Source organism: Pezoporus wallicus, unplaced genomic scaffold (genome assembly GCF_028554395.1).
Source record: "Pezoporus wallicus isolate ANWC-B61680 ecotype Strahan unplaced genomic scaffold, APGP_CSIRO_Pwel_v1 contig_5908, whole genome shotgun sequence".
Lineage (NCBI taxonomy): Eukaryota > Metazoa > Chordata > Aves > Psittaciformes > Psittacidae > Pezoporus > Pezoporus wallicus.
This window is the reverse complement of record NW_026635282.1, coordinates 480027-499623: the sequence shown is the minus strand read 5'-3', so window position 1 is coordinate 499623 and position 19597 is coordinate 480027. Positions and strand designations below refer to the sequence as shown.

General features: G+C 52.2%; 1 protein-coding gene across 1 annotated transcript in view; it reads left to right on the top strand.

Annotated features, from left to right (window-relative positions):
* SZT2 (SZT2 subunit of KICSTOR complex) overlaps positions 1-19597 on the top strand; it is a 57796-nt gene that overhangs the window by 22071 nt on the left and 16128 nt on the right. Inside the window, exons 21-54 of the mRNA XM_057416624.1 lie at positions 974-1087; positions 1591-1788; positions 1875-1987; positions 2469-2610; positions 3141-3305; positions 4002-4206; positions 4424-4536; positions 4977-5235; positions 6633-6798; positions 6877-6969; positions 7153-7234; positions 7363-7644; positions 7982-8120; positions 8372-8488; positions 8616-8679; positions 9114-9299; positions 9370-9708; positions 9844-10033; positions 10430-10504; positions 10715-10853; positions 11088-11208; positions 11454-11583; positions 11697-11849; positions 11960-12062; positions 12429-12546; positions 12757-12868; positions 13294-13412; positions 13804-13968; positions 14539-14623; positions 17435-17623; positions 17733-17930; positions 18270-18439; positions 18622-18788; positions 19206-19303. Of these exons, the coding sequence (XP_057272607.1) occupies positions 974-1087; positions 1591-1788; positions 1875-1987; positions 2469-2610; positions 3141-3305; positions 4002-4206; positions 4424-4536; positions 4977-5235; positions 6633-6798; positions 6877-6969; positions 7153-7234; positions 7363-7644; positions 7982-8120; positions 8372-8488; positions 8616-8679; positions 9114-9299; positions 9370-9708; positions 9844-10033; positions 10430-10504; positions 10715-10853; positions 11088-11208; positions 11454-11583; positions 11697-11849; positions 11960-12062; positions 12429-12546; positions 12757-12868; positions 13294-13412; positions 13804-13968; positions 14539-14623; positions 17435-17623; positions 17733-17930; positions 18270-18439; positions 18622-18788; positions 19206-19303 (5109 nt within the window). The remainder of the gene's footprint in view (positions 1-973; positions 1088-1590; positions 1789-1874; positions 1988-2468; positions 2611-3140; positions 3306-4001; positions 4207-4423; positions 4537-4976; positions 5236-6632; positions 6799-6876; positions 6970-7152; positions 7235-7362; positions 7645-7981; positions 8121-8371; positions 8489-8615; positions 8680-9113; positions 9300-9369; positions 9709-9843; positions 10034-10429; positions 10505-10714; positions 10854-11087; positions 11209-11453; positions 11584-11696; positions 11850-11959; positions 12063-12428; positions 12547-12756; positions 12869-13293; positions 13413-13803; positions 13969-14538; positions 14624-17434; positions 17624-17732; positions 17931-18269; positions 18440-18621; positions 18789-19205; positions 19304-19597) is intronic.

The window sequence follows — 19597 nt, the reverse complement described above, 5'->3', positions numbered from 1 at the left end:
AAATAGCACTGAGACTTTGTGCCAAGGCTGGAGGGGTGACCCTGAATGAGTAGAAAGGTTGGACCAGATGACCTGCAGAGGTCCTTTCCAACCTCAATAGTTCTGTAATTGTGTGAGAGGGGCTGACTTCTGGAGCAGATGGAAGCATCTGATCTGACATGATTAACATAGTTCACTGAGACGTCCAAGAGTATGTGAGAGGTTCACCCCCGTCAAGCAACCTCTTGAAGAACCTCACTATTTTTGCTTTCTTGTCACTAGTTCAGGTCATCCTAGCTCTTTCATTTGCTTGCCTTGCAGCGACTAACACAGCAGATACTGGGTGGGTTTGAGAGTCAGGATCAACTCAGAAACTGAGAGCAGGGCCTGAGGGAACCATATTGGGTCATATCACTGGCCCTGTGCAAGAGGGCCAGGAAAGCTCAGAGCCTGGACAGCAGAGACTCTTTCCCGAGGAAAAAGACAGGAGATGCCTGCAGGGATGTGCAGAGCCTGTCAGATGGAAGATCTCCCCCAAAGCAGGGGCATCCTTGTCCCTGACTGTGCTGGTAATTCGGGCTGCCTCTGGCTCCCAGGGTGATCATTGCTCTCCTAGCCATGTTACCTGCAACACTGATGTTCTGGTTCCGTCCTCTGGCAGCTCCATGCTCAAACTGTGTAAAGTCTTAGAGTGTCTCCCTGTCTGTTCTTGTATGAAGCTGGAAATAAGCCCAGGGGACTCTTACAATGAGGTACCTTGCTGTAGGTAGTTCACAACCTCCTGCAGCCTCCATCAGGCTTTGCTTTTCACCCACTTTCATTATTTGTATTCCTTTGCCCTCCTGAGCAGAGGGAGTTGGGGTGGTGTTAATGTGTACCTTCACTTGTGCTGACTGCACTGCATTTAGGACTGGTACCTCTCATTTGGAGGTGGCCTGGGAGACAGAGCTATGTGGTGCCCACTGGCATGTTACATTCCCAGTTCTTGTTGCAGATCCAGACATGGGGGCTGGTTTTCGAGTGCATGAGATCCCATTCCAGTTCAACCTCATGAAGCTGTTGCCCAGGTGCCAGCAGGTTGAAATGTTCTTCCTGATGCTGACAAAAGGTAGGTACTTCTTCACCACATTCATCCTCCCGTTCTCTCTCCATGGCTACGAGAAGCCTGCTTTGTGTGCTTGTCTTCCTGGGTAGCAGGCATGTGAGAGCTGCCATGCCTCTTGCAGTAGCTCAGTGCTGTTCTCCCCATCTCTGCAACCCCAGAGCTGTCCAGGAATATTGCTGTCTGCCTTGGGGTGATAGTTTTGGAAAAGTTTCTTTCGAGAACATTAAGCTTAGACTGTTGCTCTGTGGTGGTGGCTTCTTGTCTGGAGCCCCAGACATCTCCAGAACAGTTACAAGTGGCAGGGTGAGTCAGTGCAAGGTAGCTAGTGATGATGAAGCTGGAACTCCAGGGCTTCCTCAACACCCTTCAAGTCAGCCTTGCAGAGGTGTGGGGGGAAGCTCCAGGCTGTGTGAAAGTGCCACTTTGTAAAGAGCTGTCTGCTGGGAGCCTGGGCAGGTGGTGCCTGGGGAGATGCTGTTGCTGAACATGGTTCTGTTTTGGAGCAGAGAATGAGGAGGTGACCAAGGACTCTTCGTTTGTGCCCAATGAAATGCTACTAAACCTCTTCCATGGCTGCCTGCAGCATGACCTCAGTGACCGGGAGATCCCCATGGCTGATGCTGATCATGTGACTTTCATGGAGCAGGTTCTGCAACGAGATCGTGATGGTCATCAACCCCCCTTCACACTCCCTGTGATCAGAGGTAAGGGCCAGGAGCATGGCCTTGCTTTCTCAGCCCTTTTCCTCCACTGGTGTTTCTCAGGTTGTTTTCTCTGTGCTCCATTTCAGAAGAAAGCCTGAAAGCCTCTGGAACCCTGGAGCAGCAGGATGCTTCTGCATCCTATCATCTTGTTGGCAGCAGTGGTACCAGGGATATGACTGGCTCCACAAGTACTCTGCAGGTACTGCTATGCTGCTGTCCCTCTCCTGAGCCTCCTCTGAAGGCAAGGCAGCAGCTGTTGAAGAGCAGGAGAGTTAGTGGAAGGGTTGAGAACAGATTGAAAGGCTGTTGTTTGACTTGGGCCTGGCAGCAGTTTGAGCTGTAGCCTGCTGCTGAAGTCAAGGAGGAATCTCGTAGGTGTTTGGATAGTTGCGGTCACGGTGGGCCTAGCCTGTTAGAGCAGCACTGGTGCTGTGCTGCAGGTTGCTCAGAAACCATGGGCTTACAGGTCAGAACTGGCTCCAGCAAAGCTGGCTAAGCATCTCTTGACTGTGTGCTGTGTTTCCTGGAGCCAGGCTGCTCTCAGAACGGTGCAGGGGGTGGCCTGGGTGATTTCTGTCCTGTGCCAGATAGCAGTCATGGAGAAACCTGCTCTATGTGTTTCTACCTGCCTCAGGGTAAGCCTGTGCTATGAGTTTATCCAGCTTCTGCTCTTTCATCAGAGCCTCGGCAACGCAGACCTGCCTGAGGATGACGTGACCCTGAGTGACGCAATGGGGCCCTTTCCCCCACAGTGGCGATGTTATGCCAAGCTGGTCAACATGCAGCACGTCTTCCTCACCTTCCTGCCAGCCACCTTCTCAGGTGAGCCTGCCTGCTGTGTGGAGTGAGAGGAGGAGCAGTCTTCAGTGCCTCCTGAGGAAGAGAGCAAAAGCAGAATCAGCTCTGGTAGGATGGACAGATTATTGAGCAGCAGAGTCTAGGCCCAGTCTTTTTGCACTATATGAAGAATAATAGAGTAGTGCCAAGTGCTGCATGCAGTGCTCTTCTCTCCTTGGACATGGTGCTGCCCACAGGGGATGCACCAGGGCAGGGGGATGTCGCTTTGAGTTGTTTGCTAGCTGCAGCCATTGGGTAATTTTCCTAGTAGGGCTGTTAATGAATAGAGTAAGGAGACTGCTCATGAAATGGTCTGGGAGAGTCCCTGCTTCTGGGCATTGGCACTGGTCTGGCTTCCACTAAGCTGCTGGTGAAGGCTGCTAGGCTTTGCTGGAAGTATGCTCTGGAGCTGCTGATACACATAGAGGTAGCAGGGACATTTGTCCTCTTGGGAATGTAGAAGAGTTAAACTGTTCTCACTGGACAGAGAGTGATTTTAGTTTGTTTTCTTCCAGATGTACAGAAGCTGATGGCTTGCGGATTAGACAAACCTCCAAAAGATGAGAGTCAGTCTGGGGAGGAAACCCTGGGACCTGTCTGTGCAGAGCAAGTCAAGGATGAGGCTGAAGAAGGGGATGCTGCAGTGCCATTACCTACCCTCAGCATAACACCAGCCCACGGTACCACCCTCAGGATAGCACCTTGCTAAAGTATCAGTATCCTTGCTGTTCCTGAGCACATTGTTGAACAGATTGAGGTAGGAAGAATAACAGGCTGCTGCAGCCTGTCAGCATCTGCTGTGCAGTCAGCAGTGTCAGAGTCAGGGCAGGGGTCACAGTGAAGTCTCAACCAGCTTTCATGATGTTCGAGAGGGAGGGGTGGTGGTGAGGGAGTATAATGTGAGCTGAATGCCCATGGCCCAAGGCTGTCTCCTGCTGGGCAAGGAGGTTGCAGGCAAATAGAAGCTCCTAGGAATGGCAGTACTGGGCTGCACTGGAAAGTCAATGACTCCTGTGTCATGATCCAGACTGGCTCTACAAGCAACACATTATCCTAGGGAGGGGGGCACAGGTCTAAAGGTATATGGGATTTGATTGCACACCCCCTAGTGCAGTCGGCCAGGCCTGCAGTGAGGATGAAGGGTTGTGCTGCTGCAGAAAGTGGTGGTGGCAGTGGTGAACAGTCATGGCTGCCCAAACAGAGGATCAGAGTGGCCAAAGGACTGGGTCGAGTGGTTGGGTGCTGGGTGAGGAGAATAACCCCTGAGGTTTGAGTGTAAAACAAATGCCTGTGGGTGCTGCTGTGAGGGCTGTGACATCTCAACAGGAATGAGGATCCCATCAAAGGCCTTTATCTCAGAATTGTTTCTTTTGCAGAAGTGAGTCGTGATCCTGGAGAGCAAGGTGGCTCCTCTCGCAGAGATGTGCATATCTCCTTCTGCCACCAGAACTCGCAGTCTGAGCTAGGTGAATGCCGCCGATTTCGCTGCCCCATTTACATCTACAGCTGCTCTTTGGAGTTGTTAAGAGAGCAGCTTGTCAGCCCACGGGCACATCGTCCTCCTCGGGACATCTTTTTCAGGTAATACCAACCATACTTGATTCCTAGACAGGAAACAGGAGCTTCCTTGACATGAGGCTGGCTCTAGCCCTGACTTTATTCTCTTGGCTTGGCCTCTCTGCCTAATAGCAGCCATTGCTTTGTGCGTGCCCTACAGCCCTGCTTTACTGGTGCCAGAGCCATTTATAGTCTAAAATATGCTTCACTGGAGCTGAAGGCTGTGGTTCCTCTTTTCCAGGTCCCAGTCTCTGGAACGTCCTCCTGCTACTGCTTGGCTGGACCACAAGCATAAGGAGTTAGTGAGTTACTGCACGCTGCTGCAGGAGCACTCCCACCAGTGCTATGTGAAAGGTGAGGAGCAGTGCAGTGGGAGCTGAGGCGGGTTTGGGGCTGGGGCTAGACCCTGGATCTTCTTTTAAGAAAGCAATGTCTTGTTTTTCTTGTGATTTTACACTAAGCAAAAGGAGGAGCTGTGGGACTGCTGTCCCACCAGGAGGGATTTAAAGATACTTCTGTACATTCCCTGTAGGTCTTGCATAGGCTGTTCCTGGACATGTGGGGTGCTGTGAGGGGACGTCCCTTCTTTGAGGTTTTCCTCTCACCTTCAGGGTGGCAGATGCCTGGGGTGCTCTGGTGCAGCACAAACTCAGGTTAACGTGCAGCATTAGGCCCAGCACCTGCACTAACTACAGCTCTGTATTGGGACTTGGTGAAAATCATATGTGGCTGTTGCCTGAGTCCCATGGTGCATCCTTGTGGTGGAGCGTTCAAGCTCTTTGTTTGATCTGTAGGGCTGTTCAAGAGCCTTCAGCAGTCTCATAGCATCAGCTCGCAGGACCTACTTACAGCCATGGACTACTGTGAAGAGCTGCTTCAAGAGATTGATATCACCAACTTCCTGCTGACGGTGTGCAGCCATGTCCGCTCATTCCGAGAGAGTCACCAGCATTTCCATACGCACACCAAGACACCCAGCTTCCAAGTGGGTAGTGTAGAGCAAGAAGAGGAACAGAGCTCTAGGGAGAGAGGCGTCTTGGTCTCTGAATCAAGGTAGGGGCCCATCTTGGTTTTGCTTCTGTTCTTAGCATTGGGCCCAGGCAGATCTTTCTTCAAGCATCTACTGCTGCCTGCTAGAAGGAATGTTGTAGGGTAGGGTCTAACACAGCCACATGTAAGAAATATTTCCAGTGGGATAACCACCTGTTATGATGCCCAGCAGGATCTCTCTTTTTATAATCTCTGGTGACATCCATCCTTTTGCTTTCTCTTCCAGTCTTAGCTCATTGTTGTCCTATCTGGCTTGAGCTGGAAGCCAGTTTGTCTGCAAGTAACTCTCAGACTTGTTGTTTCTCAGACTCATTTGAGGTTGCTATTGCCTCTGGAGAAAATGGCAGGCTGGTTACCTTTCTCTAATGCACAGAGTGGTTTGGGTTTATTTTATTAATTGAAACTGAAAAAAAAAGTCACAAGAGAAATATCAAGGCAGAATTGTAATACGCTTGATGCTAAACTCCTGTCCTATTTCTTAGGGTATTTGTAAGGTTTGTATTGCCTCTGGAAACTTAAAGAGGGGAAAATATACTCTGTAGTACCTTAGTGTCTGTCAAAAAAACCCACCCTTTTCAGGTCCTTTGTCCTCTGTGCTTGACTATTCTCAGTTCTTTTATGTGAATTTGTTGGGAATCCCAAATTTTGTTTCTTCTCATACTGTAAATCATCGAGATGAGGCTGTGGTTTTGAAGAACATTTAGTGTTTGGAAAGTCGGATGCTTTCCTCAAGTGCTACTTTCCCAAAAAAGAAACTGTGGGAACTTTTCTGTGTTTGTAAGATATTATGGATCACCTATCCCAATGCATATTGTGTTATCTTTACTGAAGGATTTACAGCTTGTGACACATTGAATTAGTAATACAGATGGCAGATATGGGTGCAAAGTACTGGGGAGCACTTTAACCAAACAACATCCCACTCCACAGATTGCTTTTTCTGAGTTTTAGGGACTGATTCTGTCATGGAGCTGTTAAATGAGTGTGGGCCTGAGCTTTGTACTCTGCTCTGTGCTGCCAAGACACTAGGGGTGCTGGCATGGTGGTGTTTGCTGTGACATGCCCTGGACTGGGTGTCGGTAATTCAGATTGCTCCAGGCCTGTCACTATACTCAGCCACGTGTGTCTCTTTCCCAGGGAGGGTGTGTAGCATACCTGGCAGTGGGATCAGCATGGTTAACCTACTTCTGGCCTGGCTTCAGACAGCCCAAGTGCTTATCTGTGTTAGTGAGTAGCAGGAGGCTTTCTGGGGCTGTAGAGGTGGTGGCTGTGTAAGACATATCATGTTTACACCAGTGAGGTGTGGGGAGCTGTGAGGTGGGATGCAGGCAGGGTACATAATACATGTAACTACTGTTTGTTTTTGACGTACCTGTCTGACCTGTCCACAAACCTGCCAGTGCGGAAATGGAGGACTACAGTGAGCAGGACTCCCATAACATTGCTAGCCCCACAGAAGAGCCAAAGAGTAGTGTGGGCACCAGCTGCTGCTCAGAGTTTCCCCTCTCACTACTGGAAATTGGGCAGCCCTGCCAGGCTCACCCTGACCTACATAAAATAATCCAGGTGAGGAATGTGGAAGCTCAGATTGCTCCTGCAGGGTAGAGCAGAATATCTGCTTCACAGTTGGGATTTCTCTTTTAGGAAAAATTCCTGGAAATTGGAAGTTTACATTTCAAGCCAGTGCCATCAAATCCTCACTATTTCTTCTATTGCCCACCATCAGCCAAGAAAGAGGTAGGTATGGTATTGCTTTGGCAGGCACCTAGTCCTTGTGAAGGGAAGTAGCTTTGCTTGGTTTCAGATTTGGATTTGGGACTGGCAGACCCATGGGTAGACTGAGCCCCTCGGGGGCCCATCAACAGCCTGCTTCACTGCCTGGCATGGCTGTAGTATCTGCCCTTCCTCTCTCCGTCTCAGGAAGAGGCACCTCGGGATCAGGCAGACAGGAAATGCAGTGAGGACATGGAGGGATCAGAGCCAGAATTGGCAGCTGAAGAAGGTAAAGATTGCTTGCTCTGTCCTGGAGAAGAAACTGTGTGTAGTATCACTGTGGTGATGCCTTTCAGAGCTTGGCTGTCTCTGGTGATGTGGGCCTGACTTCCTAACAGGGAAATCTCTTATCAACAGGAGCTGTGTCTGGGTGCTGCATTGCCACTGAGAGTGACCCAGAGCTGGAGGTGGAGTACCGTGAGAAGCTGGAGCACGAGTTCCCAGACACGGATTCCATGTCAGACTCCAACACAGTGAATCAGGATGATGACTCCTTCAGCGTCCTGGGAGGGGATTCGCTCAATGAGCAGGAGTTCCTGGAGCAGGAGATGCCCCCACTTTTTGTGCACCTTACCTGCTCAGTGAAGCTGCGTAGCCAGCACAGCTCCATGCCTGTGCAGTCCCTGCCAACTTGTCTAGGTAAGAGCAAGCCTTGCTGTGAGGCTCAAGGGCAGTAGGGCATCTGTCAGGTCCCTTTTGGGTGTGCGGCCCTTGGAACAATCATGCTGTGTCCTAAACAGCGGTCTCTCTGGACCAGCCTTCACTGTACAGAGCCCAGGTCTCCCAGCACCAGACAAAGGCTTTTTCACCATGTCTCCCACTTGCTGTGGGATTGGTCCTGGAAGGTTGAAAGGATCATGGAGAATGGTGGCCTTCTTGAGCTTGTCCAAGCGTGTGGGACAGCTACTTCTTGCTACCAGGCTGTGTGTATGTGTAAGCAGAACTGTTTGTTGCTTGATCTGTGATCTCTCCTCAGGGGAAGTTCTGGGCTGCCTGGAAAGCTGCCAGGGCTTGAACACCATTGACTTGGGGGACCTCTGTGTGACCCTGGACATCTTCGTGCTGACGCTGCCCCTAGAGATAGAAGTTGTGAATGCAGACATTATTCACAACAGGTAGATGGAAAGAGTCACTCACCCACCCTCTGCCTCCCCTTCCCAGCCAGCCAGTCTTGGCTTCTCTTCATGTTCTGAGACTCAGGATTGTCCTTCTCACTGAGCTTGCCACAGCCCTAAGAAAACTAAGATTTTTCACAAGATAGGCTCATCTTGTCTAGAGATCCCTTTTCTCCTCTCTGGAGCTTGTGTTTGTTTATCCTCTCTGGCTCAAAAGCTGGAGCTCAGCCTGCTCTCCCCTCCTGTGACAGATGCACTTCAGAGAGCAGCGTGTCCTTTACACGATCTCCAGGGCAGCCATCCTCTTTCCGCTCAGATGAGGATATCATGCACAACTTGGAACGGCTCCCATCCACAGGAGATGAAAGGTATGGCATTGCAGATTGCAGGTGTAGCAAGCCCCTCATGGGTTCCTTTTGCTGCCTAGGAGCTGAGCTGTGATGGCTGCTTGAGTGAGAATGACTGGTTGATTTTTTTGTTCCTCCTTTTTCCTAGGCACCCTGCGCTTTCCAACCTCCCTGGAGTGCACAGGCAGGCTATTGAAGCCACTATGAATGAGGTAAGCCACCCTTGCCCTACTTCTTTCTTCCAGCTGGAACAGCGTGGCTGTTTCACACTTCCTAGCCTGTTCTAAGCTATAACCTCTATCAACTATCTGACCTTGCTGGTATCACACTTCCTAGCTGTTTCACACTTCCTAGCCTGTTCTAAGCTATAACCTCTATCAACTATCTGACCTTGCTGGTATTACACAGGCTATTGGCCTTGTACTCCCCAAAAGTGTGGGACTACCCTGACTAAATTCTTACTGCAGTTTGGGTGGGACAGGCAGAGCTCTCTTCCAAGGTCCTCTTCTTAGGTACATTCAGAAGGACATGAGGGATGTAAGTAATGAGAGGGGTTGCCCTCAGGTGTTGTGACTTGGATCAGAACTGGGGCAGCCTTGCAAATGCAGGTCATGTAGGTCTTGCTCTGCATCCTTGCTCTGCTCAGATTCGCTGGCTCCTGGACGATGAGATTGTGTCTGCGCTGCGCCACTCGCAGGTCATCAGCACCTCCATCCTGCACCGGGTGGCCACCCACATCTACAACTCCAAGGGGCGGCCCAGCTGCCACAGTGAGGTGGTGCTACTCCAGTTTGTCTTTGGACCTGAGCACTCTCTGGAGAAGTTCAAGGAGGTAAAGAAAAAATCCTGAAGCAGCTTCGTATACTTAGCTAGCAGGATGCTTATTCTTTGTTGTATTGCAGGAGTTCAGAAGAATGGTGGTGCCAGGCTACATGCTTAATGCAGAAGGCAGTGACTACCACTACATCTCCATCAGCCGCCTGCACTCCAGGCGGGCAGCTCCAAACCCTTCAGGGACACCCGCCTTGCAGCAGCCGGCTGGAGGGGGCACCAGAACAACCCTAGGCCAGGCAGGCCAAGAGGGGAGCAGTGAAGCAGAGGCAGAGGGCTCTGAGCTACACCACACAACCTGTGCCCTTGCAGAAGAAGCCCAGGGTCTCTGGGGGTGGCCGGAGAGTGAGACACGCATTGTGCCAGACACAGGAAACCCCGTAGGTGGGGACAGCCACATGCGGGATGAGGTGAGGGACACTGAGGTGGTCTGTTGGTGGGAAGGTGTGGGACACTGGTAACAGAAGGTGAAACAGGAGGATGATGGAACCAATTTTTTGATGCCTGTTTTTCTGGTCCTTTTTGCAACCTTGACTTGTGTTCAGGTCCCAGGAGAAGCACTGAGCCTTGAGCAGAGCAGAGCACCCGGCCATGACTCCCTGGAGGAGGCAGCTCCAGAGACAGCCATACAGTCACTACCATCCTCATCATCTGAAAAGGGCAACAGTGAGAAATCACCGTTGGTGACACCAACTGCAGCAAGCCTGGCTGACTCCATAACACAGGGCAGGGAAGGTAGGAGCTGCGAATGTGGGCAGGATGTACCTCAGCCTTGGGAATTTTCAAGGGAAGAGCCCGGTTCCAGTTGTGGCATACAAAATATGACAGCTATTCCTGTTCTGGTCCCTAAACACCAGAATTGGTACCCAACACTGTTGCTGTTTTCCTTGCCAGGGTGTTGGCAATTCACCGCCTACCAGTACCCAGGGTACTAGGCTGTGCTGCTACACCAATATCCCCAATGACATGAAGTTCCAGGAATGGCTGTGAGAGCCCCATTCCCCAGCACTACCTCCCAGTGGCCAGCACTGCCTGGTTGTCCTGTGGTGTAATTCTTCTCCAGCACATGGGGTATGTGAAGAAATTTAACAGATGGTTTCATAATCAGACCCTTTTTCTCTTCTCTTGCAGGCTCCAGCAAGCAGCGTCCCAGCCGTGTGCAGAGCCTGGTGTCAAGCCAGGGCAGCATGGACTCTGACCACCTGGGTAAGTCTGCTGGGATGGGGTGACTGACAGCATGCAGCCAGGCACTGGCAGTGACATAGTGCAGGGGTGTGAGGGGACAGAATGCCTAGGCTGGGGACCTCTGAGTCCTGAGGATAGGGCTTGTGAGTGGCTCTGATCTCCCAGAGCCTGCCATGACCAGGGAGGAGGCTGGCTTGCCAAACCTGGGACTGAAGTGAGGATACATTGCAGGTTATGATGGTGGAAGCAGTGACTCGGAGTATGAGGAAGCACTAATGAGTGACCAGGAACCCAGGTGTCCCCTCATGCCGGATTTCTGGCTCATCATAAAAATCCAGCATGACCGAGTAGAGGTCTATTACCACACACGGTAAGGAAGGTCTCCTCTCCAGCCACTGCTTCTCTGTACAGGACCTTATTGCCACTCACTCAACTCTGAACAGGGTCTCCTCCCTGCCCAGTGTGGGTGGGGAGCTGCAGGACTACACTGGTGCTCCATAACTGGAAAGCTGCCATCTTTCTCCACTGCATTCCTGTTCCCAGCACACAGGGACAGGCACTCTCCAGGTGCTCTGCTGACCCATTTCTCCCCTTCCCTGTAAAGCAGCCTGAGTGTGGAGAAGGCAGCATCAGCAGAGACGGAAGAGGAGCAGCCAGGGGAGTGCCAGAGTCTCAACCAGGTGGTGGTGAAGAAGATCAGTGAAATCTGCAGGGTTGTCAATCAGGTAATAGATCTGCAGAGGGGAGGGATAGAGCTGCTAGTCATGAGATGGCTTAGATGAGAAAGGACCCCTGGAGGTGGTCTGGTCTGAGCCCAACTCAGAGGTGAGGCTGGGGAGCTACTTTTGCTGGTGGAGTCTCAGCTTAGGGGTCACAGGAAAAGGGACTCAGTCTGGCCCTAAGCCCTTCTCCTTGTTACCTTCTGTGGACTGTGCAAGCAACAGAATCAATCTTTTTGCATTCTTTACAGCGCTTGCTGCTGCAGGACCTGCATGACAGCCACATATGCAACTCATTACTGGTGGCAGAAAGTGAGGAGGACATCTGGAAGAGTGAAACACCCTATACTTCATACAGGCAGCGCGTTATGCCCACAGATGGTATGAACACTGCTTTGGCCATGCCTCAACAGCAGTGCAATTGCCTGCCCGTGAGTGACTAAAGATGGTGACTTGTGTGCTATGGACCCAACTATGTCGTATGTTCCTTGCAGATTACTCTGTAGAGGAGAGCTACCAGCCCCGGGACTACCTGGCTGCCACCATGCAGTTCATGCCAGGGCACTTTGCTTGCGATGTAGTGTGGAGCACACTCATCCATGTGCATTCACGCCTCAAGATGGGCCCCAACATGGGGGTCTCGCGAGGTGAGTACAGCCCAGTACTCTCATTTTATGCGTCAAGAGTCTGGCTTCTGGCTGGATTGGTGCACCAGAGAAGGGTACATGGGATAGCTAACATCCCCCATTGCTCACAGCTATCCAGGCTCTTCGCTCGGTGCTCAACGCCTTCTCGGTGGTGAACAGGAAGAATATGTTTGTCTACCAAGAACGCGCCACTAAATCTGTTTTCTACCTCCGGTAAGAAGCCAGTGTGACTTGTTGGCCTGGCCCTGCTATATGTGTTATACCAGACTGAGAGCTCCTTGGGGCAGGAAGTGTCTGCCCAGCCTCAGGGACCCTGCTGTGACCCAAGCAGCAAATACCTGATTCCTAATGAGTTAGAGTCACATCAAGACATACCCCTTCTCTTCTCCCTTTGCTAAGTCTTTATGTGAGAGGGAAAAGGATTTTTTTAAGGGAGCCAAAGAGCAGTTTTTCCACAAGCTCCATATTGTAAGGTCTAATACTCAGAAAGTGCACAGGGGAGAGAAGGGAAGGATCTGTAGAGGTATCGTGCTGTCACCCTTGTGAATGGAGGCTGACATGTCTTTCTCCTGTATTCAGGCTGACTGAAACCACCTACAGTGGGAAGGTGTGGGAAGCAGAGAGTGTCCTTAGTCCAGCATCTCGCTCACTGGCACTGACACGCAGCCAGGAGCCCATTTACACTGAGGACCTAATGGTGAGTCTGCTGTTCTGTAAGAGTGGATGTGGAGTGGATGAAACTACTTAGTTCCAGCAACCTGCGTTTTATATGGGATAAACATACACTAGATATGTTGAATGGGGCAGCAGTGGGTGGGTTCTGCTGACCTTGGTGATAGCCCAGGGCAATGACAGATCTAGAATTCACATGGAAACTGCTTCCGTGTGGATGGTTTTGCTTCTCCAGGGTTCTCGTTCCTCTCTGGACTCGGCTTCCTGCCGCAGTGTGGACTCTGCCCGTCCTGTGGGACAGATAGACAGGCACATCCAGCTGATGGTCCATGGTGTTGCCCCAGCAGGTAGGTGTTACAGCACCTGGCAGCAGATGGGCTGTGCTGATGTAAGGCAGAAGAGCAGAGCTCTGTTCCCCGCCCTCTTTGCTTGAAGAGAGGGAATGAGCAAGCTGATCTTCCTTAGTCCAAAGCTACTTTCCATTGTGTCTGCATGGGAATGTGAGGAAAGGATCCATGGCCTGCAGTGAAACTTCCTGCAGGCAAGGTGGCTTGTGCCAACTTTCCTTATGCAGGAGTGCATTTGTCTTTACCTGTTGTACCAGTAGTCCTTTGGGATCATAAAAGGGTAGAAAAAAGATGCCTGAAGAAATTGATTCCCTGTAGAAAGTGAGTGTGAGGGTGGTACATTTGGAACAGGCAGGAAGGGATGACTGTGGTCATTCATACTGGATAGGGTGAAAAAGCTCCTTGTACCTCTGTTTACTTGTCAGGGCCTGAGATCACAGATGAGCTGGTGAAGGTGCTGCGCAGACGCCTGGATGAGGCGACCCTGGATATCATCACTGTGATGCTGGTGCGGAACTGCAAGCTGACACCTGCAGATGTGGAGGTACCTCACTGCTCCGCTCATCACAGAGCCTGTAACACTCTCCTAATTTTTGACCTAGTTCAGCCTTCCCTGCACCAGGGCACAGAAGGCCAAGGCAGTTTATTGTATCCCATTCCCTGCTCTAGTGCTTGCTCAGACTAGCATTCTGAGGCACATACTGTGTGGGTGCCAGGGTAGGTGGGAGGTCGTCTTTGCTGGGATTTGCAGCAGGGCCTCGTTGTCATACCCCTGGAATATCTGCCCACATCTGTCTCAGGGTGCTATCTATGGATCAGGGTTTTGCAACATCACACTCTGCTACAGCATAGCCACCTGGTTTGATTTGGATCAGTATCGGAGCCCCAGGGTGTCCTGCTGGTCTCACCTGAGTTTGAAACCCTTCTCTCTGCAGTTTATCCAGCCCCCTGGAACGCCACCCACAGAGGTCCTGCACTTCGCGCTGCCGCCCTCTGCCCTGCCTTGGCTCCACGCGGTGGGCTACTACCTGCGCCAGAACCTGCTCATCTTCCTGCACACCCCAAAGTACACAGACAGCAACGTGGAGCACCACTTCAAGGTGAGGCGGGCTGTGAGCTCAGGCAGCAGTCTGCCCAAATTCTACCTGCTGCTGGGGGTGTTTGTTGAGGCAGCTCAACCACCGTGTTCCCAGCTCTGCCATGTAGTGTTAGAGGGGAGCAAACACCTGAAACGTGGAGGCATTTATCAGGACTGTCAGCAGTTTCTGGACAAGCCTTGCTTTCATGCAAGCAGTCGCTATGCAGAAAGTAGCAACCACAAAGCTCAGGCCTACAGTCATCTCCCAAGAGAATTGGAGAAGACCCTGTTGCAAAGCTGAGCTTGGATTCTTGCATGACTCCCTCAGGTCTAAGGACTGAACATCACGATTAATAAAAGTCAGCATGGCCATAGCAAAGGTAGAGGGTGAAGCCAGATGTATAGTGCCATATAACTGTATAGAACTCTAGGGTCTTACTTCAACCCAACAGTGATGAAGGCTGTGCTGGCAAGTGATTTAAGTAGATCTGGATTGCTTACTACAGGTCTGGCGATGAGCTCTGCACATATATGGGTCTTTGCTTCTGGTTAAGGCAAGTTCTTTAATCTGTCACTATTATTCCTTGCTCAGCACTACTTCAACCACAGTGGGAGCATCCCTGACCAGGATCTCTACCTGTACAACAAGCCAGGTGGCCAAGGCACTGGTGGAAAAGGTATGTTTAACTCATTTCTGAAACAGGGTATGGGGTTGTGTGTTACACAGTATCACAGTATGCTAGAGATTGGAAGGGACCTCAAAAGATCATCCAGTCCAATCCCCCTGCCGGAGCAGGAACACCTAGATAATGTTACACAGGAATGCGTCCAGGCGGGTTTTGAATGTCTCCAGGGAAGGAGACTCCACAACCTCCCTGGGCAGCCTGTTCCAGTGTTCCGTCACCCTCACTGAGAAGAAGTTTCTTCTCAAGTTTAAGTGGAACCTCTTGTGTTCCAGTTTGTACCCATTACCCCTTGTCCTATCATTGTTTGCCACTGAGTAGAGCCTGGCTCCGTCCTCGTGGGGAGCTGCTTCCAGTGTTAGAGAGCTCTGGGTGACTGAGGAGGTCCAGTGCTGGGGTAGTGTGTTCCTCCAATGGCTGGGAAGTGGGCAGGGTGTGTGCCTGGGAAACCACACACCCTAGCACGTGTGGTGGAGCAAGCTAATGCCTTCCACAGAGCAACTTACTAAGATTTGCCTGTTGCTGTAGGAAGCAGCTCTGGGTTGCAGTACCTGTGGGGCAAAACACAGCGAGGCCTCAGCAGCATGTGGCACAGAGACTCAGTGGGGCTGGAGATGGGAGCAGGGACAGCTGTTGCAGGAGTCTTGCTGCTAACAGGTAGCTGGATGCTGTGTGTAGCTGAGCACAGGCAGTGGGGGCAGTGTCCTTGCTCTTTTCTCTGGACTGCTAGAGGAGGGATTGGATAGGGCCCATTGGGCAGCCTGTCATGTCATGTTTTGTCCAGGCCATGTGGTCTGTCACCTGGCCATTGTGTATCTTGTGCCCCTCGTGCACCATCTGAATGTTCTTCTGTTGTGTAGGTACCATGTCGGACCTTGTGCAGCACCTCTTTCCACTCTCCCACTTCCAAGGTAGCACCTGTGGCTCCAAGTATTAATCCAGTTCCCTTGTTCCCTTTCCTGTGCAACCTCTCTGGTCCCTGCTGTTCTTGTTTTCCTTGTGTTGTGGCTTCAGCTCTGACTCCTCTGTGTGTTTATGTGTGTACATCCATTTAGCTGAGCCTCCTCTTTCTTTCTGGCTGGATAAATGAGCAAACAGAACCTGCTGTCCTGGGATGGAAGCTCTGCAGTCCCTGGCTGCTGAGAGCCCGTGTGCTGCCCTGTTGGCTTGCAAGCAGTGAACTCCAGAATCCTGCACCCTTTTTCCCACAGGTCCAAACAGGCATCTCCTCCCTGAGGAAGACAGGAATCATGATGTTTCAGCTGTGGTTTCATGCTCCAGGGTGTAGCATCATCACTCTCCCTGTATCTATGTCCTGGGGTGGGATGTTCCCTTGCATACCAAGGGGCTAGAGTGGCTGGGCACAGTTGATGTGTACTTTGTATTGCAGTGAGCCTGGGTCAGAGGGGTCTCAAGAGTCCCTCATGGATGGGAGGTAATAGCTCCTTTGTACCCCACCTCTCCATGGAGTGCAATGGTGACTGTGTAGCCAAACTCCAGTGCATTGGGCAGTAAGGTTCTTGGCAGCTCTTGCAAACTTACCTCTTCCTATAGAGCTCAGGTCTTGAGTTTCTTACCTGTTTCTTACTTGTGATCTAGTGATTACATTTTGGCTTCTCTGCTCCTGTAACAGGTCTGGAAGCCTTGTTCCCTGTGGCAGGGTGGTGAGAATTCGTGCTGGTGGGACAGGGCAGCCATCATCTCTGCCTCAAGAGACTGAGCCAGTGCAGGGTGCTGAGTGCTTGGTACTTGCTTGGAAAACCAGCTCTGTCTCGGGGAGCACCTATAAATGAGGAGTCTGCTCCTGTGGCTGCTGACCTGGACTGCTTGAAAGCACTGCTGTGGGAGCACATGCCCCAGAATGAGGAGGACATGGGAGGCTTTGGGGGCTGTGGATCCAGTCAGGTGAAGTTTGGTTGTTCTGTGGTAGCAGAGTCCGGTGTCACTCCCATCCTTGCTGGGATGGAGAGGGACAGAATATGGGCTCAGCAGTGCTGTGAAGTTGAGGTTTTTCTCCATGATCTGAACACATCACCCTTTGGCAGTGTTGGGGAGGCTGTGAAGCAAGCATCTTGCTGCTGCCCTGCATCTGAACTGTTCCATTGTGAGTGCACAAGGCTCAATGTAGAGAGGCTACCAGCACAGCCTATATTTTACTCTGCAGCAACTCCAGGCTAATACTAGGTGTCAGCCTGCTTTGTCTCCAGTCCTGCTGGTTGGAGTATACAGGGAAGGCACCTGATCTTGTGTGGGTGTACAGTGAGGAGGGGGCTGTGAGTGTGATCTGCAACAGGTGTCATGTGTACAGTCTTCCTCTGCAGGCACTCAAGATCCTTCACAGCCTGGAGAGGGCTGCTGGGGAGTATCTGGGCTCTGTACTCTGTCTCTGAAGAGGATAGGGATGGTGAGCCCCATCCTGGATTTCTCTACATAAAGGCCCACCTGGGGCAAATGGAGATACTTTCTCCTTTTAGAGAAAGTGTCTCCATTTGGGGGTGGACAACCCAGGAAGCTCCTGCAGGGCAAGGCAAAACCTGCTGTGACTTTGTGGGAGAGAGATTCTTGGAGCAATGGAGACACCCTGTGCCAAACACCATGCTTCTTACCCTGGCTACCCACAGGCACAGCTAGCCCCTGCTCCCCTGGCTGCATCCCCCCCTTGTGGGCCCTGCCTGCCACATGGCACTGTGCAACCCAAGTAGTGACATGACAGTCTCAGGTGTGGGGTGGCAGGTTGTAGGCAGGACTTGCAGAGCTGTACTTGGTGCTGGGTTGACAAAGACTGTCCGGGGCTCTACCCTGCAGGAATCGCGTGCATTGCCCTGACGTTTGTGGATGAACATGGCAGCCCCACCTCGCTGCCCCATGGGGAGAGGCCTGACCCTCTGAAGCTGCCTTCCTCCTCACCTATTGTGGGCCTGCTGCAGGACACTGACTTCGAAAGCCTCACAGCGGTCAGCAAGCACCAGCCAGAGACTGGCACCCTGCCTTCAGGTACAGAGTGAAACAGGGTACAAGCTGCTGATTCCCTACTGCCTCTACATCCCCTGAGGCATTGGAAGGTGGGAATGCAGAGCCATGCAGGCCTGCCCTTTCCCCACAGAGCCCCGCGTGCTGGTGCGCCTGGATATCTGGGAGAAGGGCAACATCAGCCTGCTGCAGCTGTCGGAGAAGCTGCGCGGGGCCCTGCGCCATGCGCTCTGCGATGCTATCATGGAGTTCCTTGTGCTGCCAGCCCCGCTCTGTATGGAGGCCTCCTGTCCCCTGGGTGCTGCTGACCTGGAGGACCTGAGCTCTGCGGGTGAGAGCCCGTCCAGCACGGCGACCTCGAGCCCCCTGCATGGCCCACAGGAGCTGGGCTGTGCTGGGGGACTCAGGCTTTGGGGGCTGGGGGGGAGGAAGCTGCTCTCCCCTCTGCAAGATGTGCTGTGCAGGAAAGAAGCATCATGGAAATTAGGGTTGGAAAAAGTATTTAGAGGTCTGTGTGCTCCCCAAGACTGAATGCACTTTGCTAGATGTTACTGAGGGCTCTCTCCCTTCTCTCCAACCAGGCTCTGGCCAGCCACAGTGGGATACACGGGGACACCAGCACTGTCACAGTGGGAGGCTCTGGAGAATCTGATTTGCTCTCTCTTCACAGGAGGCTTAAGGAGGACGATGTCAGAGACCAAGGGCCTGGCCCTGGCCACCAGTGGGGCTAGCAGGAGCTGTCCTCCACCCTTGCATTTCACCTCTGCCCCTTCGTCCAGCTCTGGGGAGCCAGTGACACCCACAAGCAAGCTGGGACGCCGCAGCTTCTGGGACATGCTGGTAATGTTGCTGAGGGACCAGTGGGGAGCAGGGTGTGTGTGTCCTCATGGTGTTAGGCCAGGAGGAATGGAGAGGAAGGATTTGACTGGGGTTGGGAGACCAGGCTGGTAGCAGGAACTTTGGGATCAGCGTACTACTTAGGTGTGCATGTGCACAGCATTAACTTAGCCCCTTCTCCCTAGAGCAAGGCAGAGTCCTCAGAGCTGGGCAGCCCCAAGACTACTGATGACATTGTGCTGGAGAAGCCAGAAGAGGCTCGCACAAGGCGGCGGCACAAGACTGAGAGTGTCAAGCAGCACCAGAGCCAGGATCGGGCCACAGCCACAGCAGAACTGGAACAGGCACAGAGGCAAGCGCAGCCTTCCGGCGAGGCAGCCGGGCTGTTGTTCCCCTCCATCTGCTGTACATCACTCCACAGCCTGACATCCTGCTGGCTCTATGTGTGTCTCAGCCCTTCGGACCACATCCCTTTTCCTTCTAGTTTCTCCCTTACACAGCCAGTTAGTGGGAGCTGCCTTCCACACACAAAGCCTCAATCCTTACTGCTGGAGTGCTGCTGGCAGCACTGCTGTTTCTTCCTGCCAGAGGTCTGTTCTTTGCATTGTGGGGCCCTGTGCAGCACCTGACACCCCTATGGCTACTGACAGAGGGACACGGCTCAAGGGCTGTAACAGCCCAAAAAGGAGTCTCCCCAGGCTCTGCTCTGGAGACTTTTGTGCCTTCATTGTTGTTGACTGATGTGGTGTAACTGTGCTTCTCTTCCCAGGCGCCGAGCCAGCCAGTTGGAAGAAGGGGATGTAGGTACCATGCACCCAATCTTCAATCAAACCTGCCAGCAGTGGATGGCATTCATGAACCATTTGGGTATGTGCCTCAGGGCCCAGCTCCTCCAGATGGGCTGGGAATGGGCCTTTCTATCCAGAGCTTGGAGGGCAAGTCCTCATGGCATCAAGCCATCTGTCTTTATCTCTTGCTGATCTCTGCTTAGCTATGCACCCTGTCTCTCCCCAAACCTCACTGGAGTCCAGTTGGTCTCATGGCCAGCATCTGCATTACAAAGCTGTGGCAGGAGCGCTGGCATGTGTCTCTGCATCAGAACAAACCCACTAAGGCCTGTAGTTGCATCTGCCATCCTCCAAATCCAGGGCTTGCTGGACT